Source organism: Hyaena hyaena, unplaced genomic scaffold, assembly GCF_003009895.1.
Source record: "Hyaena hyaena isolate Hyena2069 unplaced genomic scaffold, ASM300989v1 scaffold_144, whole genome shotgun sequence".
NCBI lineage: Eukaryota > Metazoa > Chordata > Mammalia > Carnivora > Hyaenidae > Hyaena > Hyaena hyaena.
Window position 1 is genome coordinate 2,937,310 of NW_024080776.1, and position 26,486 is coordinate 2,963,795.

At 48.5% G+C, this 26,486-nt stretch overlaps 2 protein-coding genes across 4 annotated transcripts in view; one reads left to right on the forward strand and one right to left on the reverse strand.

Moving 5' to 3' along the window:
• Nucleotides 1-829: 829 nt before the first annotated feature.
• TMEM53 (transmembrane protein 53) lies at nucleotides 830-22,770 on the reverse strand. Its single transcript, XM_039238697.1, has 3 exons — nucleotides 22,628-22,770; nucleotides 5,987-6,108; nucleotides 830-1,561 (listed from the first exon to the last, which is right to left on the reverse strand). The coding sequence occupies exons 1-3, from the start codon at nucleotides 22,686-22,688 to the stop codon at nucleotides 908-910; spliced, it is 837 nt and encodes a 278-aa protein (XP_039094628.1). The 5' UTR covers nucleotides 22,689-22,770; the 3' UTR covers nucleotides 830-907.
• Nucleotides 22,771-22,893: 123 nt separating this feature from the next.
• ARMH1 (armadillo like helical domain containing 1) overlaps nucleotides 22,894-26,486 on the forward strand; it is a 49,356-nt gene continuing 45,763 nt past the window's right edge. For all 3 annotated transcript variants that reach the window (XR_005529566.1, XR_005529567.1, XM_039238694.1), the window contains exon 1: nucleotides 22,894-23,010. The gene's annotated coding sequence lies outside the window, so the exon portion shown is untranslated. The remainder of the gene's footprint in view (nucleotides 23,011-26,486) is intronic.

Below are 26,486 nucleotides of genomic sequence, written 5' to 3' on the forward strand. Positions count from 1 at the left end.
AGTAAGCTCACTGAATCAACATTTATTGAGTACCTACTATGTGTCAACATTGTGCAGCAGTGACTCATAGAATGAGAGACGATACAGAACTCTAAGGCTGAAGCCACCTCTCCTGCCTGCAGATGATCCAAGTAGGTCTCTCAAGAAGATAGAGTTTGTTGTTTTAGTCAAGGGGCCCCTTGCCCTGGTTCTGGTCTTCAGGGCTACGGACTTAGCTTGTCCCAGCTCCTATATGGCGCTGCAGTCCTCCTGCTCCCCACTCCACCTGCTTGTTACACACCTGGCAGCCTTCCTGGACCAGTGGCTTGCTGGCAGTGTGACGGACCCAGGCAGACCTGCCACCTCTGCTCCTCGGCTCCCCTGGGGCAGTGAGGGCAGAGCAGCCCCTCTGAATGAACTATTAAGTGGCATCTGTGTGCATGGTGCTTCATGCTGCAAGGCTTTGCCCTTCTGGGGCTTTGGGGCAGAAATCGTAGCCCCTGCCCCAGCCTGACTCTACTTTCCGTCACCTCCCCACAAAGTTCACCTTCCCTTCAAGAAGTTAAAGATTAACCCTGGGGCTCATCAGCAATCCCACCCTATACAGCCTAAATGCCACAGAACTCAGCAGCCTGACTCGCACGTGTCTAAACACAGCCACTGCAAGACTCCTACAGAGACCTGTCCAGGCACTTCCACCCACTAAGTTCCTGGGATAAACAGACCACCACAGTCCCTGGGGTAGAGGCTGCTAAAATTCAATGGCAATTCTCAATTCTCTACCTGCAGGACCACAAAGTCCCAAAGGGCTGTAAGGGAGGTGAAGCAGAGAGGACCCCACCCATGGATATAGGTTGTGGGGAGGTGTCAGGCATTTATTTCTGGAGCAGAGGTAAGTTGGGGGTGGGTGTTGGGTGGGGCAAGGAGCTCAGCGGTGGACACAGCTGCGCATGAAGTTGACACAGAGGCTTGTGTAGTAAGCAGGGTAGTCGCGGAGGTGGCTGACATGTGCAGATGATACAAAGTCCACAGAGCGCACCAGGACCTGGTGCGCCAGGCGTGCCTCCACCATGCGTTCCACATCCCTGGCCAGGACCACCTCGTCGGCCCTCGAGTAGAGGTAGAGCTCAGGCCAGCGAGAGGCTGCATTGAGTAGCCTGTCATAGAAGTGGGTGTGGAAGAGGGCAGTGAGTGGAGCGAGCAGGACATGGAACAGGATTGCCACCAGGGCGAAGGCCACCAGGAGCAGCAGGCGCAGCACAGCAGGCCGGTGCTCCAGGATGGCTGCCAGGGCCCGCAAAGCCCCCACCAGGTTGCTATCACCAGGACCGCTGTCAAAGATGGTGCCCACCACACGCAGGTGGCAGAAGCGCCGATGGGTCTGCAGGAGCTCCAGCACGTATCGGTACAGCATGACACCAGCATTGCTGAAGACATGGAAGAGCAGGGGCTCCTTCTCAATCTCGTAATCAAAGAGTAGCTCAAGTAGCTTCTGGGCCAAAGCACGAAGTGAAGGGATGCCCAGGGACTCGGAGAAGAAGACCATGTGCCATGGGGCTGTGTATCGGATCACGATGCAGCCCTGGGGAGAGGAGAGAGGCCTGGTCGGTCCTCAGGGATGGGGCGAGAGGTGAGGGAGTACAGCTAGGTCAGAGATGTCCAGAAGCTCCAAATGCCAGAGGCCCATAAGCTTAACAGTGGCCAGACACCAGCTCACCTCTCACAGACACGGGTGCCTTCCAGACTAGAAGGTATATTCAAGGCCCATTTATGGAATAGTCACTTCATGCTGGGCCAAAACCACTCAGCCTAGCATGGTATGTGAGGTCTGGAGCTCACTTTGGAAATATCTAAGTTGACCAGAAGAAAGTCTCACTCTGGCCCACCCCCTGTCTCTCTCCCACCCTCCCCCTTGTACCCTCATCTGCTCCACTCTGACATATTTATGGCCTCACTGCTTGGTTAGACCTTGCTGCAGTGACTCAGCTCAGCACTATCCCCACCCTCCCAGGCACAAGGAGGACCCCCCACACACACACCCCACCCGGTAAAGATCCAACACAGAAGATACAGCCTGCAGGCCCCAGTCTTGACCACCAGAGGCCAGTCGTGAGCTGGACCCTGCATCATGTGTCTCTGGCTACTGCCACCTTCCCGCAGGGCCTTGAGAGTGAGTCCACACTTTTTGGCATAGGGGCCTGGCACCCAAATCTATCCGGTTCCAAGGACTTGGATCACTCCTCCCACTCGCCCTGAAATTCCAAATATAGTAAACACTGTTGTTCCTCAAATTCTAAAATCTGAGCCAAACTCTCTTAGACTTCTGTACCTCGCAATGCCTGGGTCAAGTATGCCTCAGAATCTCCAGACAGATCCTCTTCTAGGTCAGTTAGAAAAGGCAGCCAAAGCCATGTGCCTGCATCCTAATCCCCTCTCCTACTGTCCTGCTCCAGAGACAAAGGGCCCTTTGTCTGGGGAATCTGAGTTAGGTGGGCTCTAGGGTCACACAGGTCTGGGTTCAATTCTTAGCACCACTTCTTAACAGTGTGAGTGAAGAGAAATCTGCTTCACCTTCCTGAGTCTGTGTTTCCAACTGTAAACTAGGATAATATCTGTCTCACAGACTGAAGATTGAGTGAAAAGATGTATCTCAAGTGCTCAAAACAGCACCTGGCACAAAGTAACCTAACAGTAGCAGCAATGAGTAGCGGTAGGAGTACTAATGAGGTCACACGGCCACAGTACTTGAATGACCTATAGCTTAACACGATGGTCAGCTGAAATAACCCTGCCACTAGCTCCCCAACTTCACCCCTCCCGCTGACTCCAATCTGATATCTGCCCCAAGTCCTCCTGGCACTGTTCCTACCAAGGCCCTGGCATGCTGAAGCCCCCCTCCTGAGACTCTCTCTGCAGAGGGGGCCACCGATGCCACCTGCCCCCTCAGCTCTGGGAGACTTCACAAAGTGCTCTGTTCTAACTTCCCAGTGGGATGTGAAATGTATTCCCACTGATCCGACACACAGCATTGTCCACAAATGCAAACACCAACATCACACCGCCACACACGCTCAACTCCTAGAACTAAACAAAGCCCACCCACATCGCCATCCCACAGATGCAGACACATGTGACACCCACCACTCACTCATGTGTACCTATCACACCATCTGTCAGTGCACAAAAAGGCAATAGCCAGCAGTACACACCCACAAGCACCCATACCACTGGTGGGTACACACTTGCCTGCTGCACTCCCTTCAAGTGTACACACACACACACACACACACACACACACACACACTCCCCTGCCGGAGGGTTCACACGCAGAACTACCTGCACAAACAGAAACAAACAGCAACTCCTGGGAACATGCCATCTATGAGGACACACAAGCGTGTGCCCTCTAACTGCGTGTCACCTGTGAGCACACACACAGAGCTCGCCCTGTGAGGGCCCAACACCCATCCCCCGACCCCCATGAAGGGCATGCACATGCCAAGCTTCCCCACGCCCCTGGGTCTGGGCCTCACTTCGAGGTTTCCCAGGTGCCTGGCATCTCTGCTGCCACCTCCCCAGTCAGGTGCTCCTAGAAGTCCCTGCATGTCAGATCCCAGTCTCCCCCCACCCCTCCAGCCAGGCATTTCTCCATCTCTGTGCACAGTCAGCCCCAGGGCCCCGCTGAGGGTCCCTGCCTCCCTCTCCTGTATTTTCAGTCTCTTCCTCTCTCTAGATTCCTATCAAACCAACCTCATTTTTAAAAAATCCTCTGCAGTTACATTGCACCTCACTCTAACTCTATCCCACCCTCTCTCCACCTTCCTAGCCTGTCTTTGACACCTGCCCTCTCCACCTCGCCCTTTCCCACTGGCTCCCCTGCACTGCTCTTATCAAGGTCACCCACACTCTCCCAAATGGTCAAACCCCATGACAGCTTTAGTGCCCATCATGCTTTCCTTCCAGCACCTTCGGGATCACGGACTCCTAGATATATTCTCTGGTAGGCCCACATTAGGTGTAGAGATTACTTAAAAATTAAATCTTAAAAAATAAAATAAGGGGTGCCTGGGTGGCTCAGTCAGTTGAGCATCCAGCTCTTGATTTCGGCCCAGGTCATGATCCCAGGGTCATGGGATCAAGCCCCACATGTAGGATTCTCTCTCTCTCCCTCTGCCCCTCTCCCCTACTCATGCTCTCTCTCTAAAAAAATAAATAAATAAAATAAAATCTGTAAAAAATAATAGAGTCTTAAGGAACAAAATAACTAGATGCCATGGGTGATCCTGGATTGGATGCTAAATCAGCTGTAAAGGACATTCTGGAGACTGTGAGAGAATCGGAATATAGACTAGGAACCAGAAGAGAGAAAAACAGATTAACATGGGAAGGTGGAGCTCACGATCTGAAAAAAGGCAGTATGCAAAACAGTGTAGCCAACAGATGTGGTTTAAGTAAATAAAAGATACACAGAGAAAAGCTGAAAGGAGGGACACTAACAAGCAGACAGAGGTCATCTCTATGTGTAGATGCAGTATTTTTCTTTCCTTTTAAATAATATACTATTAGGAGTACAGGTTTGGAAAATCTTTTTCTCCATACCCATCCTGTCCTGACTCCCTTCCTTTCCCAGACAACCCCTCCACCAGCCTGCCGACTCAACCCCGCTGCCTTCCCTGCGATCTAACATCACACCCCTGCTTAAATCCCCCCAGGACCCTCCCCAGCCTCCTCTCCTGACACCTGCCCTTTCTTTCACTCTCCATTCTGGCTACACTCACCTATTCCTACTCCTCCACCTGCCCTCAGGGATCTTAGTGCACTGGAGAAGCCAGACAAACAAGCCTGGCCCAGCAAGTGGAATTCAGAAGCAGCTAAAACTACCCACAGAGCAAGGCCGTTCATAAACAGCAATGCCAGAGCACCAGCCTTGTTGGTTGGGGAAAGGCCTCAAGCTCAGAACTACATTTTCCCCCCAACCCTTCTCCCGTTCCAGGGCCACCACACACATCGCACACAGTGCAGACAGAGGTCAGTGGAGAGAGGCTGAGGCAGGGGGCGGGGGGTACTGGCTGGCCTTTCTCCCAGGAGATTCCCACTCCTCAGCCCAGGGTTTCCAGGTGGCACCTAGGGCTGTCCGCACTGCTGTCTCCATTTTGGGAGGCCAGGCCGGAGGCCAAAGATGTGAAAGGGGCTTCCAAAATACAACCCAGCCCAGGGGCGCCTGGGTGGCTTAGTCGGTTAAGCGTCCGACTTTCGCTTAGGTCATGATCTCACGGTTCGTGGGTTCGAGCCCCGCGTCGGGCTCTGTGCTGACTGCCGGCTCAGAGCCTGGAGCCTATTTCAGAGTCTGTGTCTCCCTCTCTCTCTGACCCTCCCCTGCTCACGCTGTCTCTCTCTCTCTCTCTCTCCTAGAAATAAAAAAAAAAAAAAAAAATACAACCCAGCCCTCCTAAGGCTCTCTCCAATTACCATAAGCTCTACATCCAACTCTTGGGATAGCTTAAGAAGTAAGAAGACCTCCAGCCTGAATCTCTTTTCCAAGAGGCCCTTCTACTATGGGAACGTGAAGGTCCATGGTCAACCTAAGACAGAAACTCACCCGATCAGAAAGGGAGAAAATCCTGGGAGTACACACTTTGCCCAGCACGCTTGGCGCAGGCTTTTGCTGCCAATCAGGGCAACAACAGACTTGAGGTCTGGGCCCACTCCACAGCTGGGAGCACAGCAGGGCTGGGCTGCTGTGGGGTTTGAGGAGGAAGGAAGGGAAAGCGGGTCAGGGGGCTAAAGGAGACAGACCAGGCCACAGAGCTGGCAGCATCAAGAAGGGATAATCCTGCCAAAGTCCCCATGACCCCAACATCTTTCTCACAGGCTATTCTTCGTGCCATTCCCAGGCCTGCCACACTGCGGCCCAGGGATGAGGGGCACCCAAGGCTAGTTCCCCACAGAAAGGCCACAGGGGGCAGCACCCCAGTGTGCTGGGTGCCCGCAAGTCTGCAGTACTCACCCTTTTGTGGTAGATGGCGCTGTACTTAGCAAGGTTCTTGTCGGTGCAGCCACCCCAGCCTAAGAGAATCACCAAAGGCTGTCGTGTCCCCATCTCCTTTCCACCTTGGTTGGGGCCGTTCTCTGAAACACAGACATGGTGGGGCTGTCAGCACCAGAGCTGTGAGGTGGGGTGAGGGTGACTGGCCAGTCCAGAGCCAGCACCACTCTAGCTATAGGCAGTGAACCAACAGGTACCAGACCGAGGCAGCCTGCCAGCCCTGTGCCTCCAGTTCCCACGGGGCTCGCTCCTCTGTCCTGCCTCAAGTGTCATTTAAACCTCTTACGAGGCACTACAGGGTCACCGGAAAAACCCAACAAGCGGGCACCTTTCTCTAGTAACTCAAAGGCATAGCCCACGTGAGAAAAGTAAGTGAGGACTTTCTCCGTGCAGTTTCACCTTCTAATCCAGATGTCAGCAAATTACAAGCCATGGGCCAAATGTAACCCATTGTCTGTTTTTATATGAACCACAAGCTAAAAATAATATTGGTTTTTATATTTTTAAATAGTTTAAAAAATAAAGAGAATCATATTGTGCAACACATGACTTATATGAAATTCAAATTTGACTGTCCACAATAAATTTTTATTGGAACACAGCTATACTCACTCATTTCCTTAGTGTATATAGCTGCTTTCTTGCTAAAACAGCAGAGCTGAGTAGTTGCAACAGAGGCCATGTGGTTCACAAAGCCTAAAATACTTACTGGCCCTTTACAAAAAAAGTTTGCCAGCCCTGTTCTAATTTCACCAGCAGATGGAAGAAGAGGATTTTTTTTTAGTACAGTTCACACCCAACACAGAGCATGAACTCACAACCACTTGAGCTCAAGACCTGAGCTGAGATCCAGAGGCGAACGTTTAACCGACTGAGCCATCCAGGCGCCAAAGAAAGAAAAGGATCTTAAACAGAGAAATGGCTAGTACAGTGCCAACGGGGGTGGGGGGGGGTGAAGCAGACCGATTCTGAGGGCCCGTACCAATCCACCACGCTGTCCTGCCAGAGAACAATAACCGCCAATATTTATTGAGATTTTATTTTTATTTTTTTTAATGTTTTATTTATTTCTAGGAGAGAGAGAGAGAGACAGCATGAGCAGGGGAGGGTCAGAGAGAGAGGGAGTCACAGACTGAAACAGGCTCCAGGCTCTGAGCCGGCAGTCAGCACAGAGCCCGACGCGGGGCTCGAACCCACGAACCGCGAGATCATGACCTAAGCGAAAGTCGGACGCTTAACCAACTAAGCCACCCAGGCGCCCCTACTTATTGAGATTTAACCCTCATAACAACACTATGAGGAATATTATTGCAGATGAGGAAACTGAGGCACAGAGTGCTTAGGTTACTGGTCTCAGGTCACACAGGAAGTACACAGCTGGGAATCTGGCCCTTGCTCCCCAACCTAACTAAGCCACTTGAGCCCTCCTGTGCCACCAGCACCATCCACGACTAGAGGCCTATCTCCTTCGGTGATGTGCGAAGACACAAACCAGCTGCCTCTTCTATGGCTGCGTTCGAAGAGGCCTCCCTGCAATCTTGTTGGCCAGACCTCACCTCATTTCCCCTGCCAAGCAAGTACCCACCCAGTCAAGGGACTTCTGTGCAGGGACTGTCCGTTACTAGTTATCTGCCCTCCCAAAAGGGCCAGGCTGTGCCCTTCCAAGTGTCAAGCCACTTGGCGATACTCAGCTGCCACCTCGAGATTTATGGATGCCGTGGTGACCTGGCAACAGTAAATTTCAAGGCTAGTTAAGAGGATGGTAAATATAAATCACTAACCTTTGGACAAAAGGAAGACAACAATTTCCTGTGGAAATTAATGTGATTGAGAAGTTCAGTGCGCCTGCTCTCCGGCGTGGTGACTCCGGCCTCCAGAGAGTAACTGCCGCCCCCACGGGGATCCCAGGCCGGGTTGCACCTCCGCCTGCAGCGGGAGTTCGGGCGCCTCGGTCCCTTCTGACGCCTGCCAGCATTCCCCGGCCCCCCTGAGGCCGGCCTGACCTCTGATGAGGGAGAAGGCCCTACAGAACTACCTCGGGCCACTCCAAAAATTCTTACCCCCTTTCCTGGCCTGGTGTCCCCATCTCCTGCCATAGCAGTTCTTCGACTGCTTGGCTCTTCTGGTGGGGAGGCCATATCTGGGGAGGACTTGCTGGGGAGGACTCCCCATGAAGCTCAGGCTGCAGCAGTCTCGGGTAGCAATCAACAGCCACCCATTTGGACCTGCCTTTGAGTCTCTGAGGCCCAGGAACTAGATGTCTGAGACCTGCCCCAGGGAGGCCCCCTTACCTCTGTGCTGCTGTCTGAGCATAGGCTCCCCTCCCCCAGCCTAAAGCAGTCTCCTCCTATGCCACCACCACGACGCTGGCAAAGGGCTTTGGCATTTATCTCAAATACAGAGAGGGCAGCCAAGGAATGTCACACCCCTTGGTGGCCTCCTGAAGTTAAGGCCAGCCCCCACCAGTGGCATTGGTGCATTCCCAGTTGGACAAGGTTCAAACAGCCTCTCCGGGGCCTCCGATCTGCCCCCCTCCCGAAGCTCGATTTGAAACTCCATTCTGCTCCACCAGGTTTTACAGGTACCCTTGGCTTCACTGACTCAGGTAGGGATGACTCTTCCTCCAGATAGGCATTTGCATGAAGAAACTCTCAGAATACGGACACCCTGAACACACTGCCCACTCCCAGAGCCCAACCATTCCGTACTACTCCTAATGGGAGGCAACCGGCCCCTCCCCTCCAGCCAGGCACTCAGGCTGCCCCTGAGCCACAGGTGTTCTTCCTGCCCGCAGGCATGCCCACTCCCCCGACACAATCTCCCCCTGGGACCCATTCCTAACTGGAGCCTTCAGTTCCTCCCACCAGAGCCAAGCTCCCTCCTGATTCTATATTTCGAGTGCTACAGCCCACAGAGGTCCAAGGTGCTTCGGCCACAGGACTGAGAGTAACGGAGACTGGGAAAGGCCTCCCAGAGGAAGACACATTTGTCACGCTGGCCCTGAGGCCCGCTAGGAGTGACCAGGTGGAGACAGGGCATGGGCGGGGGCAGGAGGCTCTGGAGATACTGTGGTTGGTTCTGAGGCCCAGCAAGCAGTCCCGGGGGGCTAGAAGCCTGGCGGAGGAGCAACAGTGGTTAGGAGAGCTGCCAGGAGCAGGACTGGGGGCCTGATCCCGCAAGACCTTTCAAGCCATGCATACGAGTCGGGATTTTATTCCATAGCAGTAGAAAGAAAATGATGATTCTGGAATTGGGGAAGTGGCACGATCCAATCTGTATCAATAACTTGCACAATTACTTAATGTCTATCTCTCCCTTTAGCCAGCAGACTCTGTGAAGGCAGGCACTGAGTGTGTCGTGCTTACCCCCACAGGCCCCAGTGCCCAGCCCTGTGGCCGGCCCATTCAGGCACTCGGGAGACACGTGCTGGAATGAACATGTGGCTGCGAAGTGAAGGATGGATCCAAGGAGAAAGAGCTGGCATTCTTCTTGTTATCCATTGCCCTTTCCAGAGTAATAAAAGTAATTGTTATGGCTATTGTTATTTATTGCCCCATCCAGATCACGATTCCTCCATCCTCTTAGAAAAGCCCCTGTTCCTTTTATGGTCATTCTACTGGCCATATCACCCTCTCCCTCCTGTGGCTGACATCTCAGGGCCTCTGGCGGCTGCCCCTCAGGGCCAAGACTCAGGCACCGGCTGCATTTCTCAATTATACTCCAAGACTTCCATGACCCCGCACAGGCAATCAAATCTACCTTGTTCCTAAACCATCCCAGACCTCTCGGAATTCCGCATCTCCATCCAGCTCCTACCCCCACGCCCCCATCACCAAGAAAAACAATAATGATAACAGGAAAAGCACAGTATGTGTCAAGCACCCTCTAAGCACTTTATATATCAACTCCTTTAATCTTTACAGCAATCCCATGAACAAAGCACTGTTATTATTCTCATTTTTCTGATGGAAAACTAAGCCACAGAGATAATAAATGACTTGCTCAGGGTTACACAATAAGCAGTGAAACTGGAATCCAAAACCCAAGTGGTCTAGAAACCAGCTTGTCACCACTATTCCAGCCGGCACCCTGCGTAACAAAATCCAAGCCCCCAGTCTGTCTGTCTGTATTTATTTATTCATATGTTTATTTTTGAGAGAGCACAAGTGGGGAAGAGGCAGAGAAAGGGGGTCAGAAGATCCGAAGTGGGCTCTGCGCTGACAGCAGTGCTGACGTGGGGCTCCAACTCACAAACTGCAAGATCGTGACCTGAGCCGAAGTCGGACCCTCATCTGACTGAGCCACCTAGGTGCCCCCTATCCCCCAGTCTTAGCCAACTCTCTCTCACCTCGGCTCCAAAGGTGTACACATAGCTGCCTCTGTACATCAACAGATCCAGTACTGACCTCTCTTCGACCTGCTCCTCCTCAGGGACTGGCCACCACAACCAGAACCCCAACATAGGCTGCTTCATTTGCTCCTGCAACCATTCTAGGAGTCCGTTACTAATGTCCCCATTGTATAGATGAGAAAACTAAAACGCAGAAGAGTAAGTCCCTCTCCCCAAGAACACGCAGCCGAGAAGTGGCAGAGCAACGTCCATCTCTCTGGACCACAATGCCACCCTGGCGCCACCTTCCAGGACCTTGCACATGCCCCTCATTCCCCGGCCCAGGATGCTGCTGCTCTGTGTTTATGCTTTGCTAATGCCCACTCCACCTGCTGAGTCAGCTCACTGCTTCCAGGAAGTCTCCCCTGATGCCTTCCCCAACCCCTTTTCATTCCCCACCCCAAATCACCACACTGGTTAGATGCCTCTCCTCTGTTCTGTCACAGCACCCGCCATCACCACGCCACCACACTTATCCCGCTGCATGGGCAGTGTCCATTAGGAACAGACAGGAAGCTACTGTCATGTGCAACACAAGAGATAGCAAAGGCCTAAACCAGAACAGCAGAAGACAGGTGGGAAGGCAGAGGGAAATGACAGGGACAAGGGCAATTTTGGAATATGTATCAAAAGTCTCAAAAACATTCGATCTTTGACATAGCAATTCCACTTCTAGGAGAGAAAAATGTTTAATCATTTGGAAATACTCAATAATACATTAAGAAAAATCAAGAGACATTAATGTAGGAGCTAAAACTAGAAAATTTAAAAGAAAACACAGGAGTAAATTTTTGTGGCCTTGTCCAATGGTTTCTTGGACATGTACAAAATTACAAGGAATAAGAAAAAAAAAATTGGGACTCCATCAAAATTTAAAACATGCGTACTTCAAAGAACACCATCAAAGTGAAAATAACAAGGGATGCCTGAGTGGCCCAGTCAGTTAAGTATCTGACTCTTGATTTCAGTTCAGATCATAATCTCACAGTTTATGAGTTCAATCCCCACAGCGGGCTCTGATCTGACAGTGCAGAGCCTGCTTGAGATTCTCTCTCCCTCTCTCACTGCCCCACCCCTGTTCTCTCTCTCTCTCTCAAGAAATAATAAATAAAACATTTAAAAAAAATTTTTTTGTGTTTTACTTATTTTGAGAGACAGAGAGAGACCGCGTGAGCAGGGGAGGATCAGAGAGAGAGGGAGATAAAGAATCTGAAACAGGCCCCAGGCTCTGAGCTAGCTGTCAGCACAGAGCCCGACCAGGGCTCAAACCCACAAACCGTGAGATCATGACCTGAGCCAAAGCCAGACGTTTAACCGACTGAGCCACCCAGACACCCCTAAATAAACATTTTTTAGTGAAAATCCTAAGCCCCAGAATGGGAGAAAATATCTACAAATCATATATCTGATAGGGGTCCTGTATCCGGCATATACAAAGAAATTCTTGCAACCCAACAATAAAAAGACAACCCAATTAAGATGGGCAAAGGATTTGCAGGGTTCCTGTGTGGCTCAATTAGTTAAGCAACTGACTCAATTTCAGCTCAGGTCATGATCTCATGGTTGTGAGATCAAGTCCCCTATCTGGCTCCACACTGGATGTGGAACCTGCTTAAGACTCTCTCTCCCTCTCCCTCTACCCTACTCATGTGCACATGCATGTGCACATGTTCTCTCTCTCTCTCAAAATAAACATTAAATAATTTGGTATACCCATACAGTGAAATACCATTTGGTCATTAAAAGCAATGAAGTACTGATAGTCTACAAATCATGGATTAACCTTGAAAATATACACTAAGTGAAAGAAGCCAGCCATGAAAGACTATATATTGCATGATTCCATTTATATGAAATGTCCAGAATAGGTAAATCCATAGAGAAGTAAATTAGTGGTTGCCAGGAGCTAAAGGAAGGGGAGAATGGGGGAAGGGGGGACTACTAATGGGCACAGGGTTTCTTCTGAGGTGATGAAAATGTTCTGGAGTTAGTGTGATGGCTGCACAGTTCTGTGAATATACTAAAAACCAATGAATTGTACATCTTCAAAGCATGAGTTTTATGGTATGTGAATTATATCTCAATAATGCTATTATTTTTTAAAATTAATAGTAACAGGGATGCCTGGCTGGCTCAGTCAGTAGACCATGCAATTCTTGATCTCAAGATTGTAAGTTTGAGGCCCTCGTTGTGTGTAGAGATTACTTAAAAATAAAATCTTAAAAAAAAATTAATAGTACATTAAGTGAAAAAGCAAGCTGAAAAGCAGCATATACAACAGAATACATACCCACACACGTACACATACACACGCACATATATATTTATGCATAGAAAAAAATATGTCAAGGGGCGCCTGGGTGGCTCAGTTGGTTAAGCGACCAACTTCAGCTCAGGTCATGATCTCACAGTTCGTGAGGTTGAGCCCCATGTCAGGCTCTGTGCTGAAAGCTCAGAGCCTGAAGCCTGCTTCAGATACTGTGTCTTCTCCTCTCTCTGCCCCTCCCCCGCTCATGCGCACAAGTGCACTCACACACACACACTCAGGTGCTCTCTCTCTCTCAAAAATAAATAAAACATTTTTAAAAATGTTTTTAAAGAAAAAAGAAAAGCATATGAAGTATTAATAGCAATTATCCCTGGGATTAGAGGCAATTGGTTTTTCTTGATATTTTTTGCCCATTTTCTAAAATTAATATGTATCAATCACATTTGCAGTGTGAGTTAAAATGTTACTTTAGCCCAAGAGCGCCCGGGTGGCTCAGCTGGTTAAGTGTCCGACTTCAGCTCAGATCATGATCTCAGAGTTTGTTGGCTGGAGCCCCACATCAGGCTCTGAGCTGACAGCACAGAGCTTGCTTCAAATCCTGTGTCTCCTCTCTCTCTGTCCCTCCCCCACTGTGCATTCTTTCTCTCTCTCTCTCAAAAATAAACATATGACCATTGAAAAATGTTACTTTAGCCCCTTGGTAAGCCAGAGGTATTCTTTTCAACCCTGGCACTTCTTGAGCACCCACAAAACAATTTAATCTCACAGGCTCCCTGTCCTCTAGAACTTCTCAACAAAATGACATTGACACCAATAATACAAAAATTACAAATATTGTACAACAGTTCAAGTGATAAAACTGAAGCATAAATTAGATTGTGTATATCCCAGAGGCATGTGGAGAAGACAAAGGAAAGGCTGATGAGGCATAAGGGTCTGTGACACAATATGTGCTTTTTATCTGTAAGCCAGAATCAAAATGCAAAGAGCCTGTATGTTTTCTTTTTAAAATGCAAAGAATAAAAAGATCCTGTTTCCTCTACTTCCCCAGAAATACTTTCTAAATTCTCACAGTTCTGATATATTTTTTTTAAGTTACCGTACCCCCAACATGGGACTCGAACTCATGATCCCAATATCAAGAATCACATAACAGGGGCGCCTGGGTGGCTTAGTCGGTTAAGCGTCCGACTTTCGCTTAGGTCATGATCTCGCGGTTCGTGGGTTCGAGCCCTGCGTCGGGCTCTGTGCTGACTGCCAGCTCAGAGCCTGGAGCCTATTTCAGAGTCTGTATCTCCCTCTCTCTCTGACCCTCCCCTGCTCACGCTGTCTCTCTCGCTCTCCTAGAAATAAATAAAAATATTTAAAAAAAAAAAAAAAAGAATCACATAACAGTGTTGCATGGGTGGCTCAGTCAGTTAAGCATCCAGCTCTTGATTTCAGCTCAGGTCATGATCTCATAGTCTGTGGGATCGAGGCCCACACAGGGCTCTGCACTGACAGCTCAGAGCCTGCTTGGGATTCTCTCTTTCTTCCTCTGCCCCCTTCCCCATTTACACGTGTTCTCTCTCTCCAAAAAAAAATAAAAAATTTTTAAAGAGTACTTACTATATAAAATCATATCTGAATTCAAGAGAGAAAGACAAATCAAGAAACAAACTCTTAACTATAGAGAACAAACCAATGGTTGCCAGAGGGGAGAGGGCTGGGGGGCTGGGGGAAATAGGTGATGGGGCTTAAGGAGGGCACAAATCCTGATGAGCACCAGGAGCTATGGAATTGCTGAATCACTATATTGTGCCCCTGAAACTAATATAACACTGTAAACCAACTGGAATTAAAATAAAAACTTAAAAAAAATAATAAAATAAAATAAGACCTTATCTGAGTTCAAATCTGTAGCTCTGCCACAAATAACTGTGAAACAGACCTTGAGCAAGTTTTCTAAACTTCAATTTCCTTATCTGTGAAATGGGGCTAACAATACAAAGATTAACTATACTAATGGCAAGAGAGGGCTTGGCACGGTACCTGGCACAAAGAAAGAGTTCAGTAAATCAAAGATACTATCCCTATATGAGGAATGCATGCTTACTATAGAAAAGGGGAATATGAATACCTAGTAAAGTTGGAATCACAGTTTTGTAATCTGTTTTCTTCCATTTAGCAATATATTGTGAACATCTCTCCCTGTCAGTTTGTATTTTTCTATACCACTCTAGTGGCTACGGAGCGAATGTAGAATATTTCACAATTTATGGTGAACAATTTCCCATTATTGGACATGATATTCCAATTTTTGCTGTTATAAAACGACTTTATTGGACACCCCTTTGTGTGTGTCCTTAATTGTTTCCTAGAAATGGAACTGTATTCAAGCAACACTCACTAATGGCAACTAAAATCTTCATGCGCTAGTTTCAGAGTGGAGCTCCAGAGTTGAAAGTTGGGATAACTTGGAGTAAGATACTTCAGTTCCCCCAGGTTTCTGTTCCTCATGCGTAAAATGGTATAAGAGCGCTCCCTACTTCACAAGGTGGTTGTGATTAATAAAACCATGAGAAGTGCTCCTGGCAGGCCTGGCATGTGAGCAGGTCATGGTCAACAGTATAAGTGCAACAAAACCCCAGAGACCTCAGAGAAGGGAAGCCTGTAAAGGGTCCACCAGGTCTGGAGCTCAAATCCAGAGCCTAGCACAGCACCTAGTACAGAGCAGACAAATTAGAAAGGGCTTTTATTAATGTGTGAAAGAGGGGCGCCTGGGTGGCTTAGTTGGTTAAGCGTCCGACTTTCGCTTAGGTCATGATCTCACGGTTCGTGGGTTCAAGCCCCGCGTCGGGCTCTGTGCTGACAGCCAGCTCAAAGCCTGGAGCCTGTTTCAGTCTGTGACTCCCTCTCTCTCTGACCCTCCCCTGCTCACACTGTCTCTCTCTCTCTCTCCTAGAAATAAATAAAAACATTTAAAAAATAACAATAATGTGTGAAAGAGATGATGATTCAAAAAATACAGGCATACCTTGGAGATATCATGGGCTCATTTCCAGGCAACCCCAATAAAGCGAATATCACAATTAAGTGAGTCAAGTGAATTTTTTGGTTTCCCAGTGCACACAAAAGTTACATTTACACTATGCTGTTGTCTAGTAAGTGTGCACTAATATTATGTCTAAAAAAAAAACAATGTACACACCTTAATTTAAAAACACTTTGTTGCTGGGGCACCTGGCTGGCCCAGTTGGTAAAGCATGCAACCCTTGATCTCAGGGTGGTAGGTTCGAGCCTCACACTGGGGGTAGAGATTACTTTAAAAAATAAATAAAATCTTTAAAAATACATTATTGCTGAGGCGCCTGGGTGGCTTAGTCGGTTAAGCGTCCGACTTTCGCCTAGGTCATGATCTCACGGTTCGTGGGTTCGAGCCCCGCATCAGGCTCTGTGCTGACTGCCAGCTCAGAGCCTGGAGCCTGTTTCAGTCTGTGACTCCCTCTCTCTCTGACCCTCCCCTGCTCACGCTGTCTCTCTCTCTCTCCTAGAAAAAAATAAAAAATATTTAAATAAATAAATAAAAATAAAAATACATTATTGCTTAAAAAAATGCTAACCATCATCTGAAATCTGAGCTTTCAGTGAGTCATAATCTTTTCCATGGTAGAGGGTCTTGCCTCAAAGTTGATGGCTGTTGACTGGTCAGTGTGGTGGCTGCTGAAGGCCAGGGTGGCTGCGTCAATTTCCTAATAGAAGACAGGAAGGAAGTTTGCTGCATCTGTTGATGCTTTCTTTCATGAAAGATTTCTCTGTAGCATGCAATGCTGTTTGATGTCATTTTACCCACAAGAGAACTTCTTTCAGAATTGAAGGCAATCCTCTCATACTCTGGCACTGCTTTATCAACTCAGTTTGTGTGATATCCTAAATCCTTTGTTGTCATTTCAACAGTCTTCACAGTATCTTCACCAGGAGGAGATTTCATCCCAGGAAACCACTTTCTTGGCTCTTCCGTAAGAAGCAACTCCTCATCTGTTCAAGTTTTATCAGCAAGATTGCAGTCATTCAGTCACACCTTCAGGCACCACTTTAATTCTAGTTACCTGGCTCTTTCTACCCCATGTGCAATTACTTCCTCCGCTGAAGTCCTGAACCCCGCAAAGTCATCCATAAGGGTTGGAATCAACTTCTTCCAAAGTCCTGTTAATGTTGCTATTTTGACCTCTTCCCATGAATCACAAATATTCTTAATGGCATCTAGAATGGTGAATCCTTTCTAGAAGGTTTTCAATTTACTTTGCCCAGATCCAACAGAGGATCACTATCTATGGCAGCTATAACCTTTCTAACGTATTTCTTAAATTATGGGACTTGAAAGTAGAAGTCATTCCTTGATCTATGAGCTGCAGAATAGATGCTGTGTTATCAAGTCATTAAAACAATATTAATTTCATTGTCCATCTCCATCAGAGCTCTTGGGTGACCAGGTACATTGTCAATGAGCAGTAATATTTTGAAAAGAATCTTTTTTTCTGAGCAGTAGGTCTCTACAGTGAGCTGACACTCTCAGTAAACCATGTTGTAAACAGATGTGCTGTCATGCAGGCTTTGTTGTTCAATTTATAAAGCACAGGCAGAGTAGATTCATCATAATTCTGAAGGGTCCTAGAATTTTGGGGATGGTAAATGAGCACTGGCTTCAGCTTAAAGTCATCAACTGCCTTAGCCTCTAGCAAAAGTCACCCTGTCCTTGGAAGCTTTGAGGCCAGACACTGACTTCTCTGTAGTTATGAACATCCAAAATGGCATCTTCTTCCAATATAAGACTGTTTCATCTACAGTGAAAATGTGTTTAGTGTAGTCACCTTCATTAATTATCTTAGCCAAGTCTTCTGGATGCCTTTGTTGTGACTTCAAACATCAGTACTGGCTGCTTCACCTTACACTTTGACGTTATGGAGATGGATTCTTTCCTCAAACTAATGAACCTGCCTCTGCTAGCTTCAAACTTTTCTTCCGCAGCTTCCTCACCTCTCTCAGCCTTCAAAGAATTGAAGAGAGTTAGGGTCTTGATCTGGATTGGGCTTTGGCTTAAAGTAGTATTGTGGCTGGTTTGATCTTCTATCCAGACCACTCAGACTTTCTCCGTATCAGCAATATGGTTGTCTTCTTATCATTCATGCGTTCACTGGAGTAGCACTTTTCATTTCCTTCAAGAAGTTTTCCTTTGCATCTGCAGCTTGGTTGTTTGGCATAAGAAGACTAGTGTTTGGCCTGTCTCAGCTTTCCACATTCCTTCCTTAATAAACATAATTGGGGGCGCCTGGGTGGCTTAGTCGGTTAAGCGTCCGACTTTCGCTTAGGTCATGATCTCGCGGTTCATGGGTTCGAGCCCCGCGTCAGGCTCTGTGCTGACTGCCAGCTCAGAGCCTGGAGCCTGTTTCAGTCTGTGACTCCCTCTCTCTCTGACCCTCCCCTGCTCACGCTGTCTCTCTCTGTCTCCTAGAAATAAATAAAACATTAAAAAAATTTAAAAAAATAAATAAATAAAAAAATAAACATAATTGTTTCTAGCTTTTGATTTAAAGTGAGAGACTCATGACTCTTCCTTTCACTTGACACTTAGAGGCGATGCGGGGTTATTAACTGGCCTAATTTCAATAGTGTGTCTCAGGGAATAAGGAGGCCCAAGGAAAGGGAGAGAGATGGAAGGGTGGTCAGTGGAGCAGTTAGAACGCACACAACATTCATCTTATATAGTTGGGGTTTGTGGAGCCCCAAAACAATTACAATAGTAACATCAAAGATCACTGATCACAGATCACCATAAAAATAAAAATGAAAATTTCTGAAATATTATGAGAATTGCCAAAATGCAACACAGACACGAAATGAGCAAACGCTGTTGGAAAAATGGAACCCACAGACTCACTTGATGCAAGATAAAAAAAAAAAAAAAAAAAAAAAAAAAAAAAAAAAAAAAAAACCTCACATCTGCAAAGGGTAATAAAGCAAAACACAATAAAACAGGGTGTGCCTGTAAATAAACTCTTCTGTTCAAAAAAACAAACAAACAAAAAATTAAAAGGCGCCCTGCGGGGGGCCCACAGGCAAGGAGAGGATCAAGTTCCAACTCACTCTTCACCTAGGCCTCTGACTCCTCTCCTATGTGACAGGCCTCTCCTCAGGCCACCTCAGGCCTCCCCAGTGCCCTTACTTCTGCACCCTTTGCTCACCATCAGCCCTGTGAAGTTTTTGGTCCAGCTTAGGCCACTCTTCTCCAGGAAGCCACCTCAACCCCTGGGGCCTACCAAGGTGTTCAAAACCACTCTGAACTGTTTCTCGGGGGCCAGTGAAAATTTCCTGAAGGTTAAGTAGCCATTTTTTTACCTACCTTTTTTTTTTTTTTTTTTTTTTTTTTTTTTGCTAGTGCTTAGCAGAAGACCAGGTTCACAATAAAGCCTGGGCTTACAATACACCCATCACTTCCTCTCTCTGTGAACTCCAAAGGCCTTCCTTGTACTTTAAGAGAGCCCCTTGTCCAGATTCTGTGAATCAATTATTTCTGAAAATGTTTACTGAACATGAGAGCAATACAGTGCCGTTAAGAAGGCCTGCTAGGCTGTCAGCAAGCCGAGGAGGGGCCCTGGGGCGGGACTTGGCTGACCACTCTCTGGCTGGGAGGAAGGGCAGTGTAGCCCCAGCCTGGGATGTCAGAGCATCTCTGGCTCAGGCCCACAGAGCTGCCAAGTGACTCCATTCAACCTAGTTGGCACCTCATCTGGCCAGGCCCTCACAACAGTGAGCAAAACTATCCAAAACACTATGACCGGGATCCCTGCTACGAGAGCCCAGAGAACAGAACCTTCCCCAAGGAAATGAGATAGGAGCAGAGTACTAGGAGGGCAGGGGATCACTGGTCAGAGAAGAAGGACGCAGGGAGATACCAGGCCAAGGGAGCGGCTTCAGCAAAGGACCAGGCGGACTGCCCTCCTGGCATGGGCAGCCACGGAAACTGGCCGGTGGGATTCCCAGCAGAAGGACACTGGGCTGCCCAGCCTGGGCACGGAACAACTGCAGGCCCGCAGCTGCCTTTTAGCTAACTGATGCACCAGCGGCAGCTGCTCGCCTGTTAACCCGCCGCAGTGCAGGGCACTGCAGTTTTGATGTTCAAATATGACTGTCCTACACACTTCTCCACCATTAAACAGTAAATGCAAAAGAAAGACAATCTCCAGGATCCCCACAGAGTATCCCTGTGTGAAGCCATGTCGGCCTGGAAGGAGCTCTCTGCAGATGGGAAACAGATTCAGGGAATCATGGTGCTGTGACCTCCTTCTGAGCGGGTCCCACAATCCGGCTCAGCCCTAGGGTGTGCACTTTGAGAGGGAAAGATGTGATAAACAGAAGCCAATCTAGAGGAGCCATCAGAAGGAGGAGGTTCTTAGGACCACATCAGAGAAGCAACAGCTGAAGGCCCTAGGGTATTTCTCTTGGAGAAGAGAGAAGGAAGGCATCAACTGACCTCTTTTTTTTTTTTTAAGTGTTTATTTTTGAGAGAGAGAGAGAGCCTGAGTGGGGAGGGTCAGAGAGAGAAGGGGACAGAGGATTTAAAGCAGGCCCTGAACTAACAGCATAGAGCCTAATGTAGGGCTCGAACTCACAAACCATGAGATCATGACCTGAGCTGAAGTTGGATGTTCAAGCGATTGAGCCACCCAGGCGCCCCCTGAGCTGACCTCTGGAAGACAAAGAAAGAGAGATTACCTTGCTGTGTTGTACCCACTACGGCCCTCTAGCCCTGCAAGCACCACAACATTGTGAAACCACCTGCTTATAAACCCTCACTCCTCCCCAAAACCACAGCTTCCTGGAGCCTGTGTGTGAGTCACTTCTGAGGCACCAGTAACTAACCCATGGCCAGGACACAACAAATGCTGAATTGAGAGCAGAAATGACAGGAAGCCCTATTGTGGCTCAAGAAAGGGAAGCGCTTTCTAACAATCCCAGTCACCTACAGCGGGCCACAATGTTTGGGAGGAAGCATCCTGTCAGGGAAGGGTCTTGAAGCAACAGAACACCCTCACACTCATAGAAGGATGCAGGACTAAATGGCCCCCTAGGATCCAGGCTCCTCAAGCAGTGAGGGGAGCCACTAATAGAGGAAATAAACCGACATGCCAGGCACACACACCCAGTTACTATCTTCGTGGCATCCCGTGATGCAGACACTATTACAATTCCCATTTTACAGTGGAGGAATCTGAGGCCCAGGAAGGTTCAATAACTTGCCAAAGCCATAGAGCCAGTAGGAGGTAGAAGTGAATTGTGAACCGAGACCAGCAGGCTGCCCACGTAGGCTGAGAGAGATCATCTGCCTACCGAGAAAGGCAGCTCCACCCCTGCTCATGGCTGGCGGCCCTCCAAGGGCAATATTAACTGGTTTCACCTCCCCCTGATGCCAAAACCTTTCAAAAGCATTTTTTACATCCATAAGACCAAGAGCCTTATGCCAATATACCCAGCTGTAAGGAAACACATCTGGTCTAGAGTCATCTGCCCTTTGGGAGCCTAGCGGCTGCCCTCTCCTCCCAGACCCCAACCAAGTAACACAGATGCTATGGGAGGGGGCTTGGGAAGGCTCTCCTGGAGGAGGCAACATCTGAGCTAAGACTTCAATGATGAAATGGTCAAGGACAAGCGAGGGGTGGTATGCGGCGGCAGAGGGGAAAGGGCATTCCAGACAGAGGAAACAGCAGAACCAAAGGCAGAGAAGCAAGAAGTGTGTGGAGAATCATAAGCAATTTGTGTTGCCAGAACATAAAACTTAAATTGAACAGTAGTGGAAGGACACAGTGATCAAAGCGATAAGCAGGGGCTGCTAAACTGCGAAGGACTTTGAATGCCATGTTAAGGAACCTGGACTTGATTTATCCTGTGGGCAATTAGGAGCCACTGAAGGGTTTTGGGCAGACTAGTGTTAAGAGCAAACCTCTACATTAAGAAAGATCACTGTGGTAGCCATATGAGAGGCTGAGCTGCTGGCAGTGAGACTGGAGGGCGGAAAGGCCATGTGGACTAAGGCAGGGAGAGATATGCTGGCCTCAGTACTTCAAGCCTCCTCTGTCAAAATTCCCAGTGGAGGCCAGACTTTCCATTCTCTGGGCCCCCAATCCAACTCTCACTGCAAGGACCCAGGCCTGCTCTACGGGCTACTACTCCTTTTGTGAAGCCTCCCACACACCTCTCTTTATTGATGACTCTAGGGAGGAGTAATGTTAATCACTATGCTTACTCCATGCCGGACACAATGCTGGGTGCTTTATGCAAATTACCTAAGTTGTGTAACAGTCCTGGGAGGGAGGTTACTATCTGTAGCCTTGTCTTGCAGATGAGGAATCTGCCGAAGGTCACCCAACTACTAAAGGGAGGATCTGAACCGACTTGCACCTGACAGCAGAGACTGCTCGGTAGCCACTGTGAACGAGAGTGGGAGGGATGAGTCCTGTGTCCCGGGTTTCTGCAAGGACCCCCGGGGAAAACAGCGCGTGGAAAATAACGGGTGGGTCCTCCAGCCACAACCACCGAAGAGAGGATGGAAGTGGGAAGTCTGACCCCAAACAAACGAATCCGGAAAGCCCCTGTCCTAAGCAGCCCTCAGCTGCGAGAGAACGAGGGCACGGACGGGAGACCTCCAACCGAAAACACAGAAAAAGCTCTCAACAAAGCCCAGGCCGCAGGGAAGGGGCGGGGCTCGGACCCGAAGACAACTCTGGGGGCGGAGCTTGTACGAGGGCGGGGCTCTGTGCGCCCGACAAAGTCTGGGACCTGCGGGATCCCGTGAGGGGGCGGGTCGCGAGAGGGCGGGGCCGCGAGAGGGCGGAGCCACAGCTGTGCTCGCGACACATACACTCGCTCGGTTACCTCCCCACGACTGGACCCAACCCTCGTTCCATACCCTGGCTCCAGCAGGGCTGATCCGGGATCTCGATGGTGTAGTCCAGCTCAGACGAGGCCATGGTGAAGGCGCCAGCCCTCAGCACGGGCCTCCGCCGGAACTCCTGCTCGCGCGACCGCGCCTCACCCCTGAGCCTCCTGGGCACCGCCCAATCACCACCCACCTCTCCCGTCGCTGCCCAATCCCTGAGCCGTGCTCTGTGACCTCCCGTCTTAACAACCGCCGAGTCCTGTAGCCTCTCGCCTCACCGCGCTAGTCGGCCCTAGCAACCATGCCCCGCCCCATTCTGTCTCTGCTTCGTAGCCATTAGCTGGCTCTCATAATCTGAGTTCGGTATTGGTTAGCCGACGCCAGTCGGAAAGAGTTCCCGCCCTCCAGTGTAGGTAAGAGGGTCTGCGGGAGATTTGCGGTTTTGTGGAAATGGGAAGGTCTCCTTCCCGATCGTGTCTTGTCCTACGAGGTGGACGACAGTGCCCTTTGACTTACATCATCTACCTCTACCATCCTTTACCAGACGCAGCTCCGAGGGCTGGAGGTAGAAAACCGTACAAAACGGCCTAGGATGTGCGCCAGCCCATCCTCCACCCAGTTGGTTCAGGGATATTCTGGTTGGTGGGGTGAGTGGTAGGCAGGGGAGTGGTGCTTTAGGGGGAGACTCTAGAGAACGTTCTGTTCGTGGGGGGCGCAAAAGGGCTAGAGAGTACAGTTTTCTTGCATTTATCCATGCATTTAACAAATATTTATTGAGCACCTGTTATGTAGGTGGGCTCTAGTGAAGATTAAGCTTTTGGCCCTGACTTCCATACATCTTAAATGGAGAGGGAGAAAAACCATGCATTAACCAACTGTAATTCTGTGTGAGGGATAAATATTACAGAAGGGTAGACCCTAAGGATTTTAGGGGCTCAGAAAGTGTTGAAGGGCATTTATGGCAAAGATGGCAAGGCCTCTTGAGCCGGGCCTTGAAAGACTTGTGGAGATAGGGAAGACAAAGGACTCCTTGCAGGTGCTCAAAGAGGGGAAACTGAGGGGTGCTGCCAGAAATCTTGAGCATCTTCTGGCCAGAGGAGATACTAATGTGACAATAACCTTGGAAGAAAAGTTAGGCCCCGATCCGGGGGTGGGGGTGGGGGGACTTTGATGCCAAGCTCAGCTTTGAGTCTATAGGTAAATGGTAAACATTTTCCAGTGTGTTTTATACCTATAAACACAAGTGCTCAGACTTTATCCTGAGGACAGTGGAGAGTCACTGAAGGGCTTTATACAACAGAGTAACAATCAGGTTTGCGTTTTAAAAAGATCAATGCAGAGAATGAATTGGGGATTGAGAAAAGGAGGGAGACCAGTGAGGAAGTTGTTTCAGTAATGGGAAAAGATTATGGTGGCCTAAAGAATGGAGAGGTAGCATGAATGAAGAGGAGGGGATGGATTCCCTAGACACTTGTGAGCTAAAAAGAACTGGACTTGGTGCCTCGTGGGGCAAGTAGGAGAAATGAAGAATGACTTCTAAATTCCTGGCTTGAGCAAACAGAAAGAAGAGATAGCAAAGTTTTTAGGAGAGGGTAAGTTTGGGGGCTGATGAGTTTTAAGATGCCAGCGGGACATCCAAATGGAAGTGTCCAGGCAGCAGTGAAATATGCCTGACTGGAGCTTGCAAGATAAGTCTAAACGAGGGGCACCTGGGTGGCTTAGTCGGTTAAGCATCCGACTTTCGCTTAGGTCATGATCTCACGGTTCGTGGGTTCAAGCCCCGCTTCAGGCTCTATGCTGACCGCCAACTCAGAGCCTAGAACCTGTTTCCAATTATGTGTCTCCCTCTCTCTCTCTGACCCTCCCCTGCTCACGCTGTCTCTCTCTCCTAGAAATAAATAAAACATTAAAAATTAAAAAAAAAAAAGATAAGTCTAAACGAGAAATAGAAATGTGGTGGTCTGTGGTGCCTTATAGACATCAGCCACACCGATGGATGGATTTGTTGGGCTTTCCAGAGAGTATATATAGGAATAAGAAGAGAAGAAGGCCTAGGACATAGTCCTGAGAAGCTCCCAAGTCTAGGGTCTGCAAAGGAAGATGAACTTGCAAAGTTAGTGGAGGTGAAGTGTCCTGAATGGTAAGATAATCAGTGGTAGAGTGTGGTGTTTCAGAAGCCAAGGCAGGAAAGTAGTGAAGGCTGATGACTAATCAAGTAAAATGAAGTCTGAAAAAATCTACTGGATTTAGAAACAAGGAAGTTGTTGGTGGCCTTTGCAAATGCAGTTTCAGTGGAAGTGATAGGAATGGAGGTCAGATTACAATGAATTGAGAAGTGGGTGGGAAGGTGAGGCAGTGAAGACTGTACAGTACATTTTCAAGACGTTTGGCTCTTTCCGAGAAAAAAAAAAAAAAAAAGCAATAGCTGGAAGGAGACAAAGGTTTTTATTCAGATAAGAGAAATGCTTTTGGCATGGACCCAGCAAAAGGAAAAAAAGATAAATTTACAGAGATAAGTGAGAAAGTAGCACCCCCAGAAAAGGAATAAGAGGGAATCCAAAGCATTGGTGGAGACATTCACTGGGAAAAACAGAGGGACATTTGCATTGTGACAAGAAGGAAGCATGAGAGATAAGTACATTAGTAGGTTTGGTGGCAGGAAGCTGAGGAAATTCTTGTTTGGTGGTGTCTAGTTTCTCTGTGAAATGGAGACATGGTATCAGGCAGTAAGAGTGGGATGGGAGATGAAGGTCTGAGAAGAGCAAAGAAAGATTAAAGTAGTCTCAGTGAGCGAAGAATAGCAGCAAGATGACTGAGGCAGCATACAGATTTCTGCGCAGTTATGAGACATGAGGTCAGTGGCCATTCATAGTAGCAGCAGCAGCGTGCATGGTTGTGTGATAGGCATTCTTCCCCAACAATATTCAGCCATCTGGTGGGGGGTGCAGAGAGGTTAGTTGAATCAATCCAGGTTTGGGTTTCATCAGGTGGTGAAATGGAAAGACAAAGGAAGTGGATGATCCTGCAAGAGGTCAAGATCCTAGAGCTTAGAACCTAAACTGCATGAGAGAGTATAAAAGTGTTATGGACTGGGGGTCCCAGTGAAGTCAAAGAACCCATATCTTAGAAATAGTTGAATGAGAGAGGTGTGATCAGAAAGTGGAGTAATGAAGGTTGAGTAGGTCCAGCTGATGGCAAGGTCCAGGAAGCAGCCCATGGGAGTGGGTGGCTGGAGTGGAATACAGAGAGCAGTCAAGATGTTCACATGGCCAGACCCCCTTTGGACTAGGTACCAAACTTGATGAATTAAGTACATAGTTCTGAAGTCTGTATGTGATGCTATGAATATGAGGAGGGATAATGGTCAATACAGCAGAATAACATGACCCTCAAACGAGCAAGGGTTTTTACAAGAAAGAGGTGGAATAAGGAACAGGGTTGGGCTTGGGTGAGGAGACCCCAACCCCCCTGCCAATCCTGAGACTTTTGGGGTGTAAGAATATAAACAGCCTCTACCTGGGAGGGCTCTGCAGAAGTGGCACCTGGGTTAGAGCCAACTTTAGGGACAGGCTGAGGGGAGGCAGAGCAACTGGAGAAGCTAAGGGTGGAGGAGGCTGCTGGTTGGGAGCAAAGACCATTGAGGGCTGAGTAAAGAGGCTGGGACACAAGGAGGGATAGGAAATCAGGTCAGAGAAGATGAAGCACAGAACAGTGCAGGAGTGAGGAGACTCTGGGTAGAAAGATGACGGTTGGCCTAGAGAGTGAATGTTTTGTGGGGAGAGCATGAGGGCAGGTGTGTGGAGCGGAGGAGAGAGGCAGAAGTGATCTAGGAGAGGAAAAGTGAGGTCTGGGTAGAGAATGAGGGTAGATCTGGCAAGGGGATGAAGGC